The following is a 17,082-nucleotide window of genomic DNA, read 5'->3' as shown; positions in this document are numbered from 1 at the left end:
GAGAGGGATCGACACACGCGGTGCCGGTATAAAAGAATAAAGCGGAGGTGGGCACGGTTTGATTAAGGAGGGTTCAGAGACGTTTGCAAAAAGTGACGGTTGCCCCGAGACGCGGTGGATGACGAGAGGAGAGTAGAAGACCGCGATCACCGGGCCCCGAAGACGAGGATCACGACGACGACGACGACGAAGAAGAAGAAGAAGATGACGCGAAGAGTCTCTCTGTCCCTCGAATTGATGAAGAGGAAGGGTGAACAAGGACGAAAACCGGAGGAGCGAGAAGGACGAGGGCGAAGGGAGAGAGAAAAGGGGAGGGACTCTGCGCAAAAGACTCGCCGGGTAAGAAGAAGGAGAAGGTCGGAGGAGAGAAACTGTTCTAAGGTCGAGAGAGCTGCGAGGAAGGGGGAGGGGGATGCAAGGGGCCAGAAGGGGCAGATTCCGCAACTGTCGGCAGCGGGCCTCTTTCATGGTGCCCCAAAGAGCCGAGCTATGATCGGGACTGGCATTCCTTTTGCCTTTAAGAGACCCGGATAGAATAACGGACGGCGGGCACCGAACAACCTTAAAAGAATTCCAGCCATTACACGTCATAAGGATAATTTTTGCGATTGTCTCCGATGGATCTTGCTCCCGATGTGCTCTCGGGAGCCCTACCACCGCCGCCGCCGCGCCGAGCCTATCATGGATCGAGCGCGCGTGGATCCACCTTCGTTAAATCGCCGTGCTGTGGGCCATCCTCGGCAATTCTTCTTTCTTTTTCATCGGGCCATCTTGCTTCGTCGGTAATTCGTTTATAATGAATTAGAAGGCGGAACGCGCGCGCTTGGAAACCCGTGCGATTTAGCTACCGGCGCGCGGTGATCCGGAGAGATTGCAATGTTTTATGATCGCGGGAACGCGTTATTCGCCGTTTCGATGGATCGAATGAAAACGGTAGAGGTGGCGGTGGTTCGTAGAGAAATTAATGGTCGGTACGGTGTTTTGCCATCGTCTTCCACGTCACGAGGATGGCCGTCGTCGTTAGCGTGCGAACAATGCTCCAGCATCGCGCCGCTGCAACTTTCCCGACGTCGATTCGTCATAATTGTTAATTGATTCGACGGTAATCAATAGTGGCTGAATAACGGGACCGCGGATCGTAACGGGCGGGATAACAGGAGCGTCCGATATAATTGCGGGATGATCATTCCGCGATGAGCACTCGGGAAATATAAGCTTCGACGGTGCACGCGAGACACAGTCCCGCGCAAACCTTTCCGATTCATCTCGCGGAGAGAATGCGCAATCAGACGGTTTGTTGACTTGTCGTATTTTATACATACAGGGTGTTTCACACTGAAGTTACGAAAAATATTTGTTTACAAAAGTTGTTCGGTATGAAGGGAACAATCATACGGTGTACATTTTTTTCAGGACTCGAATGGCGGGGAAGGAAATTTCAAAGACAAATTAATTCCTTTCGTAAACGTTTCCTTTCCAGCTAAACGAAACAGCCTGTATACGTACATCGAGTCAAGCTTGTCACTCTGTTCTTCAAACCGAAATAAAATTCTATTTTGATGCTGTCGATGTATAGCTATGGGGGAATACACAGGAATAGAATACACATAAACATCCTCCTCCTAAAAAAATGATAAACGTCAAAGAAATTTTAATCACCGTGACCGTAAAATAAATCGTAGTGCGAAGGGTTTAAGTCAAGCAGCCCGTGACGTACGTTTCTCGTACAAAAACAGTGAAAAACTATCGAACATCTGAAAATTTCGTTATTTATGGAAATTTAAAATACCACGTCGATACTATCTCACGTTCCCGGCATAAATAAACGTGGAATGATTTATCGACTGTCGTCGCGTGTTCCGTGGCAGCCTATTACGTGACATTTTCCGTAGGATAGTTATAAACGAGCCGGGTTCGGTAGCGTTTCTCGGATAAAACGTACCTGAACGGTCAACGTGACGTCGGTGTGTTGCAATCCGTCATCGGCTCGAACTCGCAGGACGTATTTCTCTCTGGTCTCTCTGTCGAGCGCCTCCGCGAGAGTCAGTTGTCCCGTGGTCGGGTGAAGCTTGAAATGACTCTCGGCTTCGTCCGTGGAATCGCTGCCAGGACGATGATTCGGCACCAGGGTGTAAGTCAACGTGCCGATTGTATCCGGGTCGAACGCTTTCAGGACGGTGACAACGGTGTTCGGGGACGCCTCCTCGGAAACGTTGAATTTCCAGTTGCCTGTCCCCCAGGTCGGCGCCACGTCATTCTTGTCGAGGACCGTCATTCGAACCTGCAATTTCAACGGTTACTTTAGTACACCTTCCTTACCAATTTACCTATCTGCTGGAAATTGATACCTCCATTCTACTTTGTCAGATTATATCTACGAGTTCGTACGAAATATAAGTCACCGTAAGGATCTGAGCTAATCGAATATGTTAAACCCTTTTAGCAATTTTTATTAAAACCATCCTACAATATTCTTCTGGCTTTAATTCAACAGTTATTTGAAGTAGACCTCCATCTCCAATTTGCGTATCTGGTGGAAATTGATACCTCGATTTTACTTTGTCAAATTATGTCTACGAGTTCGTACAAATATGTTAGACACTTTTAGCAATATTTTTACTGAAATCCTTGCATCCTACAATGTCCTTCTGACTTTAATTCTAATAATAATTTAATAGTTATCTTAAGAATACATTCGTTTCCAATTTACCTATCTGCTGGAAATTGATACCTCAATTCTACTTTGTCAGATTATATCTACGAGTTCGTACAAAATATAAATCACCATAAGAATCTGATCTAATCAAATATGTTAGACACTTTCACCAACTTTTACTGAAATCATTGCATCCTACAATACTCTTCTGGCTTTAATTCAATAGTTATTTGAAGTGGACCTTCATCTTCAATTTGCATGTCTGGTGGAAATTGATACCACGATTCTACTTTGTCAGGTTATATCTACGAGTTCGTAGAAAATGTGAGTCACCATAAGGATCTGATCTAATCAAATATGTTGTACACCTTGAGCAAAGTTTAGTTTCATTGCATTCTACACTGTTCTTTTGGCTTTAATTCTACATCTACAATGCTCTTCTGGCTTTAATTCTGCATCGACAACGTTTTTCTGGCTTTACTTCTGCATCTACAATGTTCTTCTGGCTTTATTTCTGCATCTACAATGTTCTTCTAGCTTTACCTCTGCATATACAACGTTCTTCTGGCTTTACTTCTGCATCTACAATGTTCTTCTGGCTTTATTTCTGCATCTACAATGTTCTTCTAGCTTTACTTCTGCATATACAACGTTCTTCTAGCTTTACTTCTGCATCTACAATGTTCGTCTGGCTTTTAATCCAACAGCTATCTCTGAATTCTACAAGTCGAACAGTAACGTATGGAGGTGTATCGCTAATGATCTCACTTCTGTAATCAATTTTGAAATATACCTGGGGCAAAGTATAAGGTACAGACGTCGTTTACGAGGGGTAAAAGAAAAATGGTAAAATGTCACATTCTCGACATAACGATGGGTCATCGGACAGTAGACAACGAAGATCAAAGAAGAAACGGGTTGATCTGTACAGAGGAAAGAAGCAGGGCTGCGTAGCACGTTCCAATCAGTAGATGTCGATTGAAAGACGTCTCAATTCGCAAGGATAGACGCGAATCGGCGATAAATCGCGGGGCGAGGGGGCCTGCACGTTTGTTTTCTCGGTCGTCAGGATATAATTATGCGCAATCAATATAAATCTACGGGCCGTTGTTACGCCGAAGTCACGGTATGCATGCGAAGAATCGTGAGAAAGTCAGTTTTTCGAACCGACTCGCGCGATGTCTCATTTCATTAAATTCTCAGTCACGTCAGCGGCCGAGGTTTATGTGACCACCAGGAGCCAGTGTATCGAAACGGTCGAAGGAGAGAACGGCACGGCGGCGGAGCTATCGGAAAACCGTTCTGTCGTCGTTTACGTCCCCTGTTCGGCCATCCTTCTCGCACACGCGAAGAACAAAAAAAAAAGAAACCTGCGCCTCTCAGAAGCGGCACTTCCTGTTCCAGAAACAGAAACTTCAAATTCCGTGCGCTGACGGCGGCGCGGCCGTCTCCCTTTTCCTGCTTCTCCTTCGCGAAACCGTACGAGTTTCTTCGCAAGGATTCCTCGAAATTTCAGTTATCCAGCATTTCTTGAATAGGTGATACGAAATACCGCAATTCTTTCTGAAAATGGCGCGAACGACGACAAGCAAGATGAACTATGTCGATGTTTTGCGTCGATACTGAACGACCTTTTTCCAGGAAAATTTCTTTGTAATGATTGCGGATCTTTATACGAAATAAAAATAGGAACAAAAGGAACATTCATTTCATTCTTTCATTCTTAATGACTTCTTTACGTGAAGAACAACATTACAGTAGTCTTGAATTTTTCTAATCTATTACTGTTTTATATTTCGCCCAATTAACTTATCGATAAATGCATAAAGATCTGCAGCCTAGTAATGACTTACTCAATATGCTTCAATAAATACACGTGTGCTTTCATTTTCTAAATTTATCATAGATTTCGCACTCCAAATTCACCCTTTTGCAAATCAAAACCCCGGATATTAGATCGAAGAACTAAATCCAACCGTATTCAAGACATACATTCTTTATGAAATCGTAGACTAGATCACGTAAAAATCGATCTACTGGAATTGGAAGTGATTCGAAACGGTTGCGACAGGGGTCTCGTCGGGGAACATTCGAAAAGAGAAGGGTGACGAACAGGTTGCGGACGTTTATGCAAATTCGCGTTTTTACAGAGCGATTTCCAACAGAAAAAGTTACACGGGATTTCACTCTCTTTATCAGAGGTATATTTTATATCAGGTCTCGCGGACAAAGTCTCCATTAATCCCCTCGAAAGAAATGTGCTTTTAGCGTGCCCGATGCGTTCCCGAAATAGCTGTAGAGTTTTAGTTTGATTGTTGCTGGCGTCATGCGAATCGTTGATTTTCCACAATTTTTTCATTTTATTCGAACATTTCATACGCTCTCCCTTGCAGCGATGAAATATTGTATATTATCATAAACGACTAATTGCCCCATTGAACAACGACTAATTGCCGGTACGGCGACTAGTACGAATACACCGGGCTAATTAATTATGCAATAAACGGCGGAGCATCCGCGACGCGCGGTGATGAGCAAACCCGAGGACTCGGTTTCAACGTAACACGAATGATTTTCGGGGTCTTATGCAATCACTGGCGAAACGCATCGATCTTCTTAGTAATTAGTCGGACTTCGGCCGTCATTGATAAAGTGCGTGCCATCGATTACTGCTCCCTCGAACCGTCTAGGCGTGCCACGGGTCCTGCCGAATGACGAAACAATAGTCCGGTCCCGTGCTCTCTTCCAAGAGAGAGGGAGAGAGAGAGAGAGAGAGAGAGAAAACCAGCGAACGTCACGGGCCCGAACGAATTTGACTTTTTAATTATTCTACAACGTCGCTCTGACCAGCTTCGAGTACCAACGAACCGAAAATACGATTAATCATACGCGGCGCGATCGTTTTTCATTAAAAACTCGATCACACCAGGAATGAGGACGTTTCGCATCAACGACGCGTCCCGGAGCAATGGACGGGAGCTCGCGATTGTTAGCATCGTTCGGTGAAATGTAATAGTAATAATTGAACAGCGGATTTGATGCGTTTGCGATAGAAATCAGTAGACGCCATCAGCGTTCGCTCTAGCAGTAACGTCGCCCCGGACAAAAAGACAAATTGTCGCCTCTTAAGAATATATACATATTTTTTAAATAAAGATACATATTAGCGAACGAAAAAATCGATATGTGAAATTTTCTATTAATTGGGTGTTTAACACATCAATATTTTTTTCACGCTTACAGCCAAAATGTGGCGCCCCGGACAAATGTCCGGGTTGCCCGCCCCTAGAGCGGGCCCTGACGCCATTTGAAACAGTAAAATTACATTCTCAGCCTATTAAACGCACTAACGAAGAAAATATATTTCCATTTCACTCGAGTTTGTTGGAAGTCAGGTAGAGCAATTTGTTACTTTGCATAAAGATCCGCTGTCTAGCAATAACACAAGTCGTAATAATCATTTTAAGACGAAGATTAATGGTTAAGGGCCTCTTGATCAATATTTCAGTGCCGATTGCGACTTTAAAACAATAATTGCGTCGAGTAACAATATAGTCTAATCTGTTCTGCTGGGACCATTATGCGAAAGACAATTGAAATGAAACTATGGATATGGTTGAACGATTGATACGAATGTGCTACCATAATTGAACTGGAGTGCACAATCGAAAGACAATAAAATTCCGTATTTTCTCGTGACTTGCGTTTTGACAGTGGGCTTTCGGATCCGATCGAATCCCCTGAATGCGCGAGCTAGGTCCGTCTAATCTCGAGCTAATTGGATAACGAGTTACCAATTACTGTTTAATCTGGAGCAATTTGAATTCTATTAGTTCGAAAAACACTCCGCCTCTCGGCGGGCATTCGGACGGCTGATGAGTGCTAGGAAAGACGGCGCGGCGAATAGAAGACGGTGATCATTGAACGGGAACAGTCATCGAACTTTCGCCGTTGTCTCTCTTCTCGGTGGATCACGATCTCGCGATCTCGCGATCGCCGTCCTCGGGAATCATCGACGAAAACGCATCCGACGAATTTCTCAGAACCTTCGATCGATTCGACTGCTCGGCGAAACTCTGCGGTTGTCGTGAACAACGCCGTTTGAAGTTTTCATCACTAATGCCTCGACGTAGGACATCGGTTAAATTACATTATATTTTGTCGAGCCTTTCGAATTTGTTTTCGTGAGACTTTTTCTCTGGTATATACGTAAATCCTGTAGTATGAAGCCCGATTAACCCTTGGACAACGGACGATTTTTGTAGCTACAATCGGCAATGCTTACGACCTACGTTCACAGCTCTAATTAATAATGAATATTTCGTTTTATCGACCGTATACTTGTTAATAACAATGTATAAATGCTATCGGCGCACTGGTTCGATCATTTAAAATTTCAAAGCAATTTTACACAAATTACCACATAAACTTCGACGTTTCGATCTTATTTTAGATCATTTTCAAGAAACTAATTAATAATTATGAAAAATTTACTTTTGACGATGTCTCGCGTAGACACAATAGTCTTTCCGATATCCTCGGTGAAACAGCTATTCAATTAGTTTAATTGCCACAAATCGGGTACTAGCATGACAATTTGAATGTTAAGGGAGTAGACTCGTTTCCAGGATTGCAAGGGTGCGGGGTACGCCTTTTCATTTCTCGACAATGCAAAGATCTTTACAACTAAATTCAAAATTTAATGCGCAAACTGAAACAATTTTGAAATTGTGACATACGGCGTTTTTCCGGGCAAGCACAGAACTCTGGCCGGAAGAGGGGACAGGCGACGGCGAGGATGCGATGCGATGTGCTGCACTGCAATCGGGAATTTCGCGTAGTCGGGGAGGGTCGGTGGAATGTCGGTGCGCGGGTTATGGTCGCGTCATCGTCACGATCGGAGAACAAGGAGACGGGAACGGCAACAATAAGCAGACAAATCAGTGCGGTCATATAGCTGTCTCGGATAGAATATTCCCTCTTCTTTGCTCCTCGCGCGGCTTCGGAGCAGCCTCTTGGAGAGCCGAGAGCAAACAAGAGGGAACAAGAGGGAACGAGAGGAACCAAGGAGTAAAGAGGGGCAGAGAAAAAGAGAGAGAGAGAGAGAGAGGGCGAGGTATATGGGCGGTAAGAAACGCCCGGAGAGCATTCGGAGTGCAAGGAAAGATGGTATCTGCGTCAGCGCGGTCGGGGATCAGCGGATCGGATCGAGTCGCTCAGCGGGGGTTTCTTTGGGTCATGCACGAAGTGAGTCCCATTCTTCTGTTTACCCCTTCGCCCTGCTCTACCCCACGCCCCCTCTCCCTTTCTCTCGTTCTCTCTTTCTCTTTCGTTCGCGTTCCACTCTTCTGTCTCCTCTCTTTCTCCTTTAGGCTCTCACAACAGAGAACGCTTCTTCTGTCTTCTCTCAGGCTCCGGTGCTCGTTCGCGATCCGCGTGTCTAGCCTCTTCCTTGTTCAACTTCCTGCCAATCCCGTCCACCTTTACTTTCTCTCTCTCTCTCTCTCTCTCCCTCTCGCCTTCCCCGCCAACCCCACCCGGTGCCTTCTCTTTTCTTTTTTCCCTCGTCGTTCCTTTTACCGAACGGGGTCCTATGGGTTCTCTATGAGGGGTCGAACCACTGACATCGCCCGATTAATAACGTATCTTCGTGGGGGCCCCCATAGACCACGAAGACGAGCACGACGACGACGACGACGACGACGACGCCGCCGGCTGCCCGAGGAGGACTTTAAACCTACGGAATTCTGTGTACCCATCGGGGACAATAAGATATATATCTACTAATAATTCGCCCGATCCCGTCCCATTCGTCCTCTCTTTCTACTTCCTCCGAGCAAACCCCCTCTCTTCTCCTACCTTCTTTTCGGTATTCTTCCATGGTGTCCGGCGAGATAGAGATATTTAGTAAATGGATGTGCATTAGCTCGATCGGTCTTCTACAATCCTGCAGCATCCTTCTCTAGCGGGCCGAACGAAATGTTTTATCGCGGAGAGCTTTCGGTGAGAAACGGACGCGCACGGTTTTCTCATCGTGATACTTGTTCGAGATATAATTTCTTTTTTTAATGTTTCGAAGCGACGTTCTACGGGAAAGTCTGACGTCACTCGTTGGTCAACCGAACAATTTTTCAGGGAATTCGGCGCTTCCTCAGGATTCTGCTTCGCGCAATGAAAAATCTTTCTTTGCCTGAGAAATTTGAACTATGTATACTAGACTGCGGATCTTTACCCGTTTATGGCTTATGGAAATCATTAGAAAATGCTAGAATATAAAATTCGAAGGTATTCGGTACTATTTTTATTTGTTTCGAATCTACAAAGAGGTTAGTTAATCGCACCTCGATTTGTGCAAAATTGCTCGCACGGTGTCTTGTAGGACCTCAATACAATAATGTTTCGATTCAAATGAAACAACCATTTTATATAGGTCTAATTAATTATTCATTTATATACGTTAGTTAGGTCTCTGTTAACGTTCTTTGACAGGAAGTTTGACAGGAATTACATTAATGAAATAAAAAGAAAAGAAAAATAGGATTTGATTTCATTGCACTTTCGTCAAATTTGTCTATAAAAATCGGAAATTGCAGAAACATGTTTGCTTGAAAAATCTGTCACGGCTGGATGCTTCGAACGATACTGGACTGTGGATCTTTACACGTTTATGGCTTACGGAAATGTTCAAAAAATGCTAGAATATAAAATTCGACGAAAAAATTAACACTTTCTTCAAATTTGTCTATAAAAATCGGAAATTGCAGAAATATCTTCGCCTGAAAAACCTGTCACGGCTGGATGCTTCGAACGATACTGGACTGCGGATCTTTACACGTTTATGGCTTACGGAAATGTTCAAAGAATGCTAGAATATAAAATTCGACGAAAAAATTAACACTTTCTTCAAATTTGTCTATAAAAAAACGGAAATTGCAGAAACATCCGCAGTCTAAACGATACATTCGGTTCTTGTGGACGATCTCTCTCCCTCTTTCTCACATTCTGCCAGTTTAGGAACGACGCTGTACACACGGCGGAGTTAATAACACACCTACGAGCGGACTCCCATAGGGTACGACGCAGGGCTAAAGGGTACGCTGTAATTCCGTCTGGCGGCTGGAGACAATACGATGTATGTATACCTACGGCTTTTACGACTAATAGCTTTGTTTCCTACCCGTGCCACGACACTGAGGACGGTCCCAGCGACGACGAAGACGACCACGAGTAGATACGTCCACGTCGAACAGGCCCCCAAGACACCGGCGGCATTCCCTTCCGTCTTTTAGAACTTCGACTCGCGTCGATACCGAGAAGAATGACCTAACGACTTAACGGAACGAGGACTCTGTACATGCCTTCGACCAATCCACGCTGTTCTTCTCATTCTCTTATCTCTGACTTTTATTCCGGGTAAACTTTACTTTACCGGACTCGAAATTTGTGCCTTTCTCCTATAAATTATGATGTATTTGGTATGTAATCCAGTAGATTTGTACCCGGGGCGGCTGCAGATCGAAGTTTCGATCCAGTAGGATAAATGGTTCAGGAGTTATGCTCGCTTAAAGTTGAGCAATCTGCAGTGTTCTTGACAGGGCGTCGCCATATTGGTTTGTAGAGACGACCGCGAGCTGCGTACCTTGCCGCCCACCACCTAATCACCTAGCGGCTCTGCTCAGTAAGCGGCGCACCACACTACAATATGGCAGCGACCTTACCTGTCAAAAACTCTGAAAAATGCACAACTTTAAGCAAGCATAACTCCTGAACCATTGATCCTACAGGATCGAAGCTTCGATCTGCACCGCCTCGGCTACAAATCTACTGGATTACATACCAAATACATCATAACTTATAGGAGAAAGGCTTAAATTTGGAGTCCGGTAAAGTAAAGTGCAGCCTTTATTCCTCGTTTCGGACGCTCGGACATCTTTTCCAAACGAGGACGCGACTGATGAAAATAAAACTGAATATAGATTTTGTATTCCAAATTCATCCTTTAGCAAATCAATTTATATATACACATCGACTGCTAAGGGCTAAAGGAAGAAAATGATTTTACCACTCCATCGTAACTATATAAAATGGTGGAAGCTAATAAGAAAAAGCCCAACCAGAAAAACCAGCCAAGTTTACTGTTGGCTCACATAGCTCGGTTTAATTGAATTTCGCCACGCCCGTTTCCTATGGAAGCAGATAAAATTTCAGGAAAAAACTCCGCGAAACAGTTACTGAAACATAGGCGGGAAGATTTACGGCGCTATATACCGAATTATCGCGCACCTCCTTTTTTGCCAGGTTGATACTAAAAATCAATATCCTGCGCGCACCGTACGTTTTCCGTGAAGAGTTTTCCGCATGATATATCTGCGGCGTTGATTGTCTACGCGTTAACGTTAACGAGCATCGGTGAAACTCGTCGATCGTAATCATCGCGGCGCGCGGCGGTTCTCGTCCTTGATCTTGATCCAAGCCTGTTCAATATTTCATGACCGGGGCCCGAGGATTTTCGCACGTCATCACGACTCTTGGAAACTCAACTGAACTCTTCGAATGTTTCGCTTTTCATCTCGACTCCTAAAAATCATTAGGACTCGTGTTTTTATAAGCGAACGATTAACAATCTCTAATTGAGACAGGCGATTTTTATTATAAACGACTTATTCTGTGTTCTACGATTTATTTTACGGTTTCAGTGATTAGAACTTTCTTTGTAGTTCTCGTAATTTTCTAAGAGAGGAGAGAATTCATATCTACAATTGTATGCCTACATGTTCTCCAATAACAATACATTAACGAAACCAAAATAGAATTTCATCTCGGTTTAAACGAAATTAATAACATACATATTTATTAGACTCTGTTCATAATCTTCATCACGAGTGTGACGCGATATTGTAGGGCAAGGGGTTAATCCCACTAATTATTGTAGTTTGTGAAAATAGTTGTGTAGTCATTGAACTCTTCTTCACATCAGCTACAACACTATGAAGTTAGAAATGTATATACCTACCCATTTTTGTTATAAATACATAAAATTCGCTGTCTAGTGGATCTGTATGCAAAATAAAAATTGTTTGCTTCGATTGCGAGAAATAGAAGCCAAATTGAATGTTATTTCTTCCCTTAATGATTTTAATAGAGGAGAAATCATATATTGACATCTTCAATTTTTTAAATATTTCAATTATTTTGAATTTGATCTTCTCAATTTTGCTGTAAATATCTAGTTATTACTAGACTGCGGATCTTCATGCAAAATAAAAATTGTCTGAATTATTTCTTCGCTTAGTAATTTTAACAGAGGAGATATATTAACATCTTCAATGTTTCAAATATTTCAACAATTTTGAATTTGATCTTCCCAATTTCACTATAAATACATAAAGATCCACAGCCCAGTAACAACATTTTTAGGTCCAAATTAAATCAAAATTGTACTAAATTCAACTCCGACGAACTTGATACTCCAGCAGTTTTTGTAATCAGCGTTGTACTTACTACTATATCCATTCGTACAGCTTTGAATTTCATCTCCTCAATTTTCCTATAAATGCATAAAGATCCGCAGTCTAGTAATAACAAAAGGAAGCGAAGGAACGTCGTCTTTGCACGAGAAACGAAATCGCTTCTCGAACGACCTAATAATTCAATCAATTACTTTGGTTTCAAGAAATTTCCGTGGTTGTATATCTTTGGTGGGGAAAGTGTGAATGTCGATTGTACGGTTGCGTCGATCGGACAAGATTTTTCACTGCGTTCGCCGGCCTTGATCTTGATCCTGTTGAATATTTCATGGCCGGCCACAAGGATTTTCGCACATCATTTTCCACGGGCAGGGCGCAGAGATAAAGGCTGTTGGCGAAAGTAGGGGGGAGAGGTTTCGAGGCCGCGAGCGTAATAAAACCCGACGATGATTGAGGAACCAGCGTAACGCGTATTAATGAGAGCATTCTTTATGCACGTACGGCACCAGATCTCGCGGCTTCCCTTATGTAACCGGTCGGTCAGTTACACGGTGCCTCTTGTAGCTACGTATCTTTATTACGAATGATATGTTGGTCGGTGTACGCGAGTTTCGCGCGTACGCTACGGGTTCGCGAGAGAGGAATTCTCTTCTCTCCTCTCCTCTACCGCCTCTCTTTCACCGTGTAACACGTACACGCTTCGATCTCACCTGCGTACACACACGCACACAAGCCGAAGATTCAAGATATATCGAGTTACCGTACGATTAACTCGTGAGTGGTGACGTTAAATTCTCATGCGACACTACGCTCCGTGATAAACATACTAATTTATAGCCGGCCGGGGCAACATAGCAAACACGTTAAATTAGGAAACTCAAGTAGCCCTCCTGGCAGTGTACGTGCTACACGGACGCTCGGTTCAATCATCCCCCGAAACCAATATAAGTCGATCATCCTCTTTCATTTTTCTTCTTTTCAAATTCTTTCCGAGCCTTCTCACTGTTTCTGCCGATCACCTGGTGGATCGGGGGGAATCTATGGATCTCGTGGCACGCTGTTGAGTTCACCCTTTGCGGTCCGAAGAATTTCCTTTTTTATTTAATTTGCTTCGACATCAAAAATTCAGTAATTCAATTACATTTCCATGTGTCTCCTCGGGATTTTCGTTATGTCGTTCGCTATTTTTGCCGATCACCTGGTGAATTGTGGAGATCTATGGATCCGTGGCCTGTTGTTGAGCTGATCCTTTGCGTTGCGAAAAATTTTCCCTCTTCTATTTGAGTTGCTCAATGAGTTGCGGCTTCAATGTATCAAATCAATTGCATTTACATGTGTTAAAATTACAATCATTGTTACATACCACGAACTCGTGGAATTATCGATGTGTAAGAATTTGGTTGTGTTGTGAGAAAATTGCAAGATTTACAGTTTCATTTGCAAATCGCGTTACTTTCACGCGACGCTGTTCTCTGACACAACTAACCGAAACCGTGGATATTAGTTCGATTCGACATCGATCACGAATATCTTCGAAAATGGCAGACTACCAAGCCCAGCAACGTAGCAAACGGAATCGGTGTTTTTACGAGCAAAATGCCGTAATCCGCCATAAATCCATCCCGACCGCCTCTATGACCCTGGGGTCTTGCACTTTCCTTATTAATCGCAGCGCCGCCGTGGTTCTCCGTGACGCTCGAGCGATCGAGGATCAACTGGATCCACGGAGAGATCGGTTACGAAACGATCGGGTCCGATCCAGGGATCGCAGAGCCGTTTTCCTGGGTGAACAGCTCGCCGATATTTCATTCGGCTAACAAATAATGAATAAGAAAATAATGTAAATAGGAACGGGTTCTTAGAGTGACGAATCAAATTTTATTCGAATTCGCGTAACAGATAATGGATAAGAAAATCATTTAACATGATCCGCGCGATAGAAAACGCGCGGTTTCCGTCGCGTCTGACCGGGCTATTAGAGTGACGAATCAAATTTTATTCAGATTCGGATAACAGATAATGAATAACAAAATAATCTAAAAAGATTCGCGTGATCGAAAACACGCGGTTTCCGCCGTGTCTGAACGGGCTCTTATTGTTAGTGTGACGAATCAAATTTTATTCGAATAAATCTGTGATTGTCGGGAAAAACGCCGCATGTCACAATTACAAAAAATTTAGTATTTACCAGCAAGAAAGTCATGAAAATAAATTCGAAAGGCTCAAGAAAAGAATGCAATTTTACCGATGTCCTGTATCAAAGCATTAGTGCTCGATACCTTTAAACGGAAGTATAGAAATATTCAATCCAACGAGAATTCAGTAGGAATAATTGTTTTAGAGAAATATCAAATTCAATGACTTCGGGGATACGAGACATCCCTAACGCCAAACCAATCATGCAGAAAGAAACCGAAGATCGACCAACGTCCTCGAAGGGTTAATGCAACCTGCCGAAATACGTCACGTTTTCGTCCCCGTCGAAAGTCTGTCGTGCGCGGGGGAGGACAGGGGTAGGAGGAGGTGGAGGGGGAGGGGGAAAGATGCACCTTGCGTTCACGTGGCCCGGCGTGCATATGGGATCCTGTGACGAGGACGACTTTTTTCGCCGCCTCGATCCTCGGTCGTAATTAAACGAAAACGAACAAAAAAAACCGGGGAAACGAGCCGGTCGGCGGGGGTTGGGGGAGGAGGGTCCAGGGGGGCGGAATAATAAGAGACGGGGGTTACGTGTATCGAGCGACACGACGCGGAGAGAAGCCATCGAAGTTTCTGGCTGCGCTGCGGTCGGAGCCCGTCTTCTGCGATCCGTGCTGAATCGCTTCCTTTTTTCTACCCCCTCCTACCCCTCCCCGTTTTGTATTGCTAACCCCTTCCGAGAGATCTCTCGTGACGCGACCGACTTTTCGACACCCGAAGGATATTGAATTCGAAACCGGCGGGACGCTACGGTCTCACCGCAGGCCTGCGGGTTAAGTGTCCGTTACGGCGGGAATATGTCACGGAAAATGGCCGTGAACGAATCGCCGCGCCCCGGTTCCCTCGCGTTTTTAAACCTCCCCTGTCGTTTCCTTTGCGCCGTTGAACTCGACCAATAACTCTCTGATTCGTTGAATACCCCCGCTGACGAATACGAAGTGTTTTATCTTCACTGGAATTCGGTTTAAAGGTTCTTTAAAACTTGTAGGATGATTCACTGTAATCTACTTCAAAGAGGACTCGTTATTGTCACCCTTTTGCAAGTCAAATTCAACCTTATGCAAATCAATTTCACCCATTAAGAATAAGATCTTTTTGCAAAAACTTACTTAAATATACAATATTTTATTTGTGAAAGGCTGAAATTGATTTGCAAAAGGGTGTATTTGAATTGCAGAAGGGTGTGTTTGGACTTAAAAACCTATAAATAAGTATTTGATGTACAATACATCTTTGCAATAAATAAAATTTTGTTAAATAAAAATCTTTTTTACAAAAACTTACTTACAAATACTGTATTTGCAAAAGGGTGTAATTGGTTTGCGAAAGGGTGAATGTGGAGTGCAAAACCCGCATCGAAGGCATTTGTGGGAGGAAGAAAATTTAGTTTCACGTTCAGCACAGTATACATAGTAACGCAGTGTGCCCATTTGTAATTTATCCCTAAAAATGTAAATTCGCACAGACTCCCGCAATTTCCGTCTGGTCGACTCGTACATGGCGAACGTAAATTTATCGATCTGAAGGGGTTGGAAAATAAGATGAAGGATAAGAGGAAGCGTACTGTTCGATGGAGAGAACATGGTGGGGGTTACAATAGACGAACGAGACAGTAGAAAAGGTAGCCATCGGACGAACGACGCTGCAGGGAGAAGACGGATAGAATAAATAGAGTGATCAGGGAACTAATGGCAGGATCGATGGCGCCTCGATGGCCGGTAAACGAGAAGCGTTGTTCGTTTACGGAAGGGCACGGGCGTATCGAGCGTGTTCGTCCCCGGAATTATCATGATAATACGCGGGAACTTTTTTTCCCCGTTGAGAAATGTTCGACGTACACGCCAAATCCTAATTTAGCAAGGCTGCTCCCCACCGGAGACCGCTCGTTCTATCTTGGTCGTTCTCGAAGCAGAGCGGCGAGATGCGTCGGTTAGGCAGATGTTCTTTGTGCGAGATCCGTCGGGGCGTCGGTGATGGATCGTCTTTTTCGAAATACCGGCCGGTACCAACGTACTTTTATTTCCTCGGTTCGTGGAATTCGTTAAAATTATATTACAATACTGCTCAAACGAAGAGTAATGAACGCTCGATGGCCGGCGGCGACGAACACGCGCGCGCCACCGTCGGAGACAAAAATGGCGGACGCGGAAATCAACCGCGAAACACACGAAATAATTTCTTGTCCGCGACACTTCGGCTCCATTTTCATTTTATCATTAGCATAAATCGTAGTACAACGCTCGCACTGCACGATTACAAACACTGCTGGAGTATCAAGTTCGATGGAATTGAATTCAGTACAATTTTGATTTATTCTGGACCTAAAAATGTTATTACTAGGCTGTGGATCTTTATGTATTTATATTCTTCGGTCTGGATGCTTACTTAGGTAACAACGTTTTAATCCGTTTTCTTGATGGTTTATTCAACTCATTAGAAAATCAAATCTGCACAACTGTATTATTATTAGACTGCGCATCTTTTATGCATTTATAGGAAAATTGAGTAGATGAAATTGGAAATTGCTGAAATATTTTAGAAATTCAAGATGTCAATATACGTTTTCTCCTCTATTAAAATTATTAAGGAAAGAAACAACATTCAATTTGGTGTGTATTTCTTGCAATCGATGCAGACAATTTTTTGCCAATGGAAATAGGACATTATTTGACACCACTTTCTTCAAATTTGTCTACAAACATTGAAAATTTCATAAACATCCGCAGTCTAATGATTACACTGTGACCACCCCGGGTGCAT

The 17,082-nt window shown here is 43.6% G+C and overlaps 2 protein-coding genes across 2 annotated transcripts in view; one reads left to right on the top strand and one right to left on the bottom strand.

The window, feature by feature from the left end:
• The window catches only part of Ft (cadherin-related tumor suppressor fat), a 150,494-nt gene that overhangs the window by 33,266 nt on the left and 100,146 nt on the right, over positions 1-17,082 (bottom strand). The window contains exon 2 of the mRNA XM_076423424.1: positions 1,943-2,281. Within this exon, the coding sequence (XP_076279539.1) occupies positions 1,943-2,281 (339 nt within the window). The remainder of the gene's footprint in view (positions 1-1,942; positions 2,282-17,082) is intronic.
• Positions 1-17,082, top strand: part of LOC143208786 (uncharacterized) — a 105,410-nt gene that overhangs the window by 5,837 nt on the left and 82,491 nt on the right. The window lies entirely within an intron of this gene.

This window comes from Lasioglossum baleicum, chromosome 5, assembly GCF_051020765.1.
Source record: "Lasioglossum baleicum chromosome 5, iyLasBale1, whole genome shotgun sequence".
NCBI lineage: Eukaryota > Metazoa > Arthropoda > Insecta > Hymenoptera > Halictidae > Lasioglossum > Lasioglossum baleicum.
The sequence above is the reverse complement of the archived record's forward strand: the minus strand, read 5'-3'. Positions and strand labels throughout refer to the sequence as shown.